Source organism: Cornus florida, unplaced genomic scaffold (assembly GCF_030987335.1).
Source record: "Cornus florida cultivar Cherokee Brave unplaced genomic scaffold, ASM3098733v1 CherokeeBrave_3.0.0_Hap2_Chr06, whole genome shotgun sequence".
NCBI classification, from domain to species: domain Eukaryota; kingdom Viridiplantae; phylum Streptophyta; class Magnoliopsida; order Cornales; family Cornaceae; genus Cornus; species Cornus florida.
The window spans coordinates 87,670,717-87,676,837 of NW_026775576.1; the positions used below are offsets into that span (position 1 = coordinate 87,670,717).

Here is a 6,121-nt window from a genome sequence, read left to right on the forward strand (position 1 = left end):
GTCACTCATTTATCGTAGAAAAATTTAATAAAAAGAATCACCCAAACAAAATATATATTAACTCAACTTATTAATAAGTTTTATTTTTATATTTTTCTCTTTCTTATATTAAGATATTTTTTATATTAAAAATTGTACTTTTCTTTTTCTACGTTAAAAAATTTACTTTCGGGTAAATAAGCAGTAAGTTAATTGAATATAAAATCCCAAATGTAAATTCGTGTGTACTATATATATATAAGCAATCCCAGTGTCCCTTTCTCTATAGTCTAACTCTCACTGCACGGACTCTCTCCCCAACCCAATTATATCATTAACGAAAATTCTTTGCATTTGTCGCCGATGATTCGCCATCCGTGAATGATGTGGAAGAGTACAACCAGATGGTTCCGGGGACTTTTGGGTGCCAAAAAAACGTCAGATTCTTCGCCGGTGTCTAGTGGGACAGATTCCCGGCCATCAAAGGAGAAGAAGAGGTGGGGTGTCGTCAGATCATTCAACGCCAATGACCGTAGCATTGGCGGGACCACAGGGTCCTCTGCGGTGGCTGCTTCTTCTGGTAAGTGCGTCGAAGTCGTGGATGCAAACAAGCACGCGATAGCGGTGGCCGCAGCAACAGCGGCGGTGGCCGAGGCTGCACTCGCAGCGGCTCATGCGGCGGCAGAGGTCGTGAGGTTAACCAGCAGTGGGAGTAGACCCGCCACGGCTCATTTTAGTGGGAGTGACAGGTGGCGAGAATCGGCCGCTGTGAAGATCCAGTCGGCGTTCCGAGCTTATCTGGTTAGTAGTCACTTACCATCTAACATGTTGTTCCCAAATTACCCATCCGCTTTGTTCATAATTACGCCTCTCCTTGGCTTATCATGCAACTCGTGATGATCTCTTGATGGTGCGTGCCTTCAATTCACTCGATTTTACTATGGAAAAAATAATAATAATCTAGTCCAATTTTTTTTATATTTCTTAAAAAATATATATGATAAACTGCAACTTTGGTCCACAATTTGAGGTGAATTTTTTAACGCTCAAAAATATATAACTGTTTTGAAAGATTTTGTAAAAACAGTTTTTTTTTTTTCCCTGACTACGTTTTCTGATTTTGAGTTCGGTTAAAATAAAAAATGAACCAAATATGCCCAATATTATTGTGTTTTAATTTGATTGTATTATGATCAGCTGGATTATCCATATCATTATTCAAAAAAATGAATCAAGTTTATAAAATTCTGGGACTTTGTTTTTCTTGTTTTTTCAGAACATAGTTGACTATGAAATTCAAGTTTTTGTTTCCAAATTTCGGATTGTTGTTTTCTGTCATTTTATTGTTCTAGAAAAGCTTTGATGTTGAAGTTTTGGGTTGGCACTAACGTGCGCTGGGGCTAGTGGGGGTGTCTCTTCGCAATCAGAGGGAAATAATTCCCTGTTATGCTGCACACCATCGTGTTCCTGCGGTGCTTGTACGTTTGTTGGACTAGGCTCGAAAAAGTCGTTAACAGTTTAATGCGAGCAAATCACAAGCCCACTGCTACTAGTGCGCGTGGGAAACACTAATTCTCGATCACGTTGACTCATTTGCTCACAAAACCAAGTCAACATAGTCTGAATAATGTCTTGGGTCCACTTGATTGAAGCGTGTTTTTCACGCTCCTTTAGTTGATTATGTATGTGATGAAACCCACTCGATGAACTAAGCATAGGTATTAATAGCAACTGGTGAGTGATAATAAGTGATAATAGCTTTTCAAACTCATCCCAGGGATAAATTGTCACAAATGATATCTAGATTGGATAAATTGAGTTGAAAGGACCATATTACATGGTTTTCATGTCAGCTTACAAGTAATTTTGACTTCAAAATCGATAAAACATATGTTCCGCGTCAAAATAACATCCTTTCAGGAGTCATTGAAATTTTCAAACTTACTCTATCAGTCCCAAAACAAAATGTCCATCTTTTCATTTTTGGTTGTCCGAAAATAAATATCTAATGTATTATAGTATTTTTTTGTAAAATTACTAATTTAACAACTTATAAAAAGTAAATCACTATAGATATTTTGGTAATTCCCTCACTACCAATATAATAAATAAAAAAAATACTAAAACTCATTTTTTTAAAAGGTTAGATTTTCAGAAAGGGCCGATTTAATTAGTATGGAGGAAACATTCGTTAGATGAGATGGATCACTTTATATGTGTGTATTGTCACACTCCCCGTGCAACCAGGGGATAAAAATCTCCTACGAGAAAATTGCATGTTTATCTAGATAGCACGTGTCACATGAGGCAAAAAATTTCTTGGACCAGATTCAACCTCTTCTTCTTCAGTCTCTTCAGTCTCACCATTTTTTTTGAATTTATGTAATGTTATAAGTGCATGGGTACTAATTGTTTGTACAAAGTTGGGACAAGAAGTCCACATGGTCACACCCGGTTTTTCAACGATGTTGAAAACTACTTGTGAAGGGTCAAATTTGTCATTTTACATACTTACTAATTGTGAATGGTCATCTCAAGAGCATTGCCAATTTTCAAAGTCTTGGCTAAAAGACTTCTTCACCTACCTCCCATTTATCACCATGAATCACAGCTTGAATCATGGACCAATCCCTTTCTTTGGTCTAACTACTTGGCTTCATTTCAAATCAGTACTACAATACTACATTTATTAAAAGAAATGTTTCATATAAGCTCATGATAGAAAAAGAAAAAATATATATATTTTTATTCTTTTTCTGTCCCTCCCTTTGTACATGATCCAGTTCATGGCAGGAGTTGAATTTGGGAGCTTCATATAATTCCATGGCCTTATACCAACTCGGCAACGCTACTACGCCAGTTTGATCTAGACCAACCAATTCTTTCTATTTGATTTGCACATCATATCTATTCCTACATTCTGATTATAAATTTAATAAACATGCTAAATTTGAGTAACATTCAAATCACGCCTTCATAATCACATACTCGTGTACCTACTTAGTTATTGCTGGACTTAATGTATCGTGATACCAAATTTGGTATTTTCTCTACTTCTTTTGTTGCATCTTTGGATCAAATATGTTGCATTCATTATCACTTGGAACAAAACAAATTGACAATGTGTGCAACAAAATCAAAGATAAGGAGACAAGGATACCTTTTATTTTATTGGATTATAATTCAGAAGCATGTATAGACAACACTTATGTTTCATTTTGTCACTCTTCCTTGTACCTTCCTTTATAATTGGCACTTTGGTATATTACTATAAGTGACCAACTAGGTCAAAGATTCAATTCTGGTTTTATTATTTAAAGGGAGAATTAATGATTTATTCCATCTGCTGCTAATTTTGATTGCAAAAACAATGAGTTAGTGTATGAAAAGGGCCCCTGATCTTGATTATCGTGCATGTATCACTAACATTTATATGTTGGGGGTCATCTCGAAGGCTAGGAGGGCATTGAGGGCACTTAAGAGTTTGGTGAAGCTTCAGGCATTAGTGAGAGGTCACATTGTGAGAAGGCAGAGTGCAGATATGCTCCGACGCATGCAAGCAATGGCCCGAATCCAGGCCCGAGTCTGTTCGAATCGCGCTTACATGTCAGAGTCCTCATATTCTAATAGCAAGTTCTCCCAACCCCACCACCAAGTATGTAAAATAGCTTTTTCACTCCTCAGCTCACTTTTAGTTCTTTTATGGCAGCTTTAAAACTTTTCTTATTATAACAAGTTCATTTACCTTGTCGTGGTGGCTTAGAAAATTGTATTTTTCATTTTTCTTTTTTGTAATTGAGAATCGAATATATCTGTGGATGGGTAACTGGAAGTATCTGTTATTTTATCACCATGCAGGGCCTGAAGAATACCAAGAAAAACGACCACCAATTTCGTGCATATAGTACCAATTTAGACGGGCCTTCAATCCTAAAGGTACTTTCTTATTCTCCTGTTGAATCTTTTGTAACAATCCTATTGTGTTGCTTTACATTTTAAAATTGAGTTAATAAATTGAGAGTTTGATCATGATCTTGAAAATTGTATGTCAGCTTAGAAAAATTCGTAGATTTTTTTACCATGCTATCTCAAATTAGTAAAGCAGTTCCTAACAAATTGATGCAGAGATGTAGTTCAACATCAAACATCAAGGACATTGTCTACCTGGAAAAAACGCATCTGAAGTCCAGTTGGTTAGACCATTGGATGGAAGAATGTCCGTGGGATAGTCATAAAGACACCTCGCTTAATACTAAGGTTGTCAATGATGAGAACAGTGACAAGATCCTTGAAGTAGATACTTGGAACCCCCTCTTGAAACCCCAACGAAGTAAGAGTTCCTTTCAGACATCGAAACATGTTTCAGCTTGGAATTACAATGATCAGGCCTTCACAACGCTGGACTCTTTATCAAGACACAGTGTACAATCTAAGGAACCGAATCCACGTTTATCTTCCACGGAAATCCCATCTTTAAGGTCCCTAAATTTCCCTACGGAAGCAGAAGCTGCTGCTGCATGGACTGCCATGAACAGCCCACGAGTGTATTCTGCATTGTCTAGGCCCGGAAGTAGTGCTAGAAGAGGTCCCTTCACACCTGCGAGGAGTGAATGCTCACAAGGATTTTTTAACGGTTACTCTAGTCATCCAAATTACATGGCTAACACAGAATCTTCTCGGGCTAAGTTCAGGTCCCAAAGTGCCCCCAGGCAAAGGATGCAGTTAGAGAAACCTGGTTCAGTGAATAGGTTTGTTCGTAGCTATTGGGATGCAGACGCCCATCCAGAGAGGGGTGTGGATTTGCATGCTAACTTCCGGACCGGAGCTTATCCAGGCTCCAGCAATTTGGATAGACTTCAGATGCCAGTTCAAAGTGACGCTGCGAGTTTGAAATCTGTTTATGGCAGCAGATTCTAGAGCTGTGGTTGTCTATTTCCTACCATAGTTCCAATGAGATCTAACTTTCCATCATCAACACCACCTGCAGTCACTGGTTGTCTTATCTTCCTGTGTAGGTTAGTTTGTGATGTATTCTATATGTAATATAAGTATGATCAAATGTTGCTTTGTAGAATGTCATCCGTGTGCGACAATGCACAAAGGTGAAAAGTGGAAGATTGTGACAATGTATCTGAAGCTTTGTGTTGGCAACTTTTACATTTTTTTGTTGCTCGGTAAAATATGATACAAAGATTAAGCCTCTAAGATTCGATGAATTCAGGTCTTAATTATGTCGTCTGCGTTGCTACATATTCTGCATTATGCAGGCTACATATTCTGCATTATGCAGTTAATTTACTGCATTGAGCAACGCAAGCACTATATATGAACTGTGCAGCACAATTTTACAAATTAACTTGACTGGCCCTAAGATGATGAGGAATTGACTGGCCCTAATTCATCCTTTAATTGTGCAAGCAAATTGAGTTCTTTGGGGGTGCTTTGGTTAATAAATGACTTTTCACTTGCAGCACTACTATGTTAACCAAGTCGCAGGTCCCATGAAAGGACTGTGAACAGTTCAACACTGTGATGCGGAAGAATGAGATTTTTTACTCATAGCACCAAGTGTTCCACTTAGTCGCAGGCCCCATGAGGGGCTGTGAGTAGTCAGCAACACTGTGACAGTGAAAGTGAAAATATGAGATTTTACTCCGAGCAATGCTATATTCATAGTCTATATAGATGCGAGATTCGCAAAACACTGTCCCGTTGAAAATATGAGATTTTACTCACTGTTATATTCACCTAGTCACACAGGTCCCATGAGGGATTGTGAGTAATCACAACAACACTGTGATAGTCAAAGTATGAGATTTTACTCCTATATTCACCTAGTCGCAATCCCATGAGAAATCTGTGACGGTGAAAATATGAGATTTTACTCTGAGCAGTAATGTTACATTCACCTAGTTGCAGTCCCATGACGGGTCTGTGACAGTGAAAATACATGTTATATTAATTTAGTCGCAGTCCCACAAGGGGTGTATGACGGTGAAAATATGATATTTTACTTTGGGCGGCAATACTACACTCACCTGAATAGTCACAATACTGTTGACACTAAAAAATTTGGTTTTTTTTTTTTTTTTTTTTTTTGAATTAAAATATAATATCATTGATGGGATTTAAATACATTCTA

The 6,121-nt window shown here is 37.7% G+C and overlaps 1 protein-coding gene across 1 annotated transcript; it reads left to right on the forward strand.

The window, feature by feature from the left end:
• The first annotated feature begins 258 nt into the window (after positions 1 to 258).
• Positions 259 to 5,210, forward strand: LOC132312623 (protein IQ-DOMAIN 23-like). Its single transcript, XM_059811059.1, has 4 exons — positions 259 to 780; positions 3,434 to 3,634; positions 3,838 to 3,915; positions 4,105 to 5,210. The coding sequence occupies exons 1-4, from the start codon at positions 361 to 363 to the stop codon at positions 4,894 to 4,896; spliced, it is 1,491 nt and encodes a 496-aa protein (XP_059667042.1). The 5' UTR covers positions 259 to 360; the 3' UTR covers positions 4,897 to 5,210.
• Positions 5,211 to 6,121: the final 911 nt, after the last annotated feature.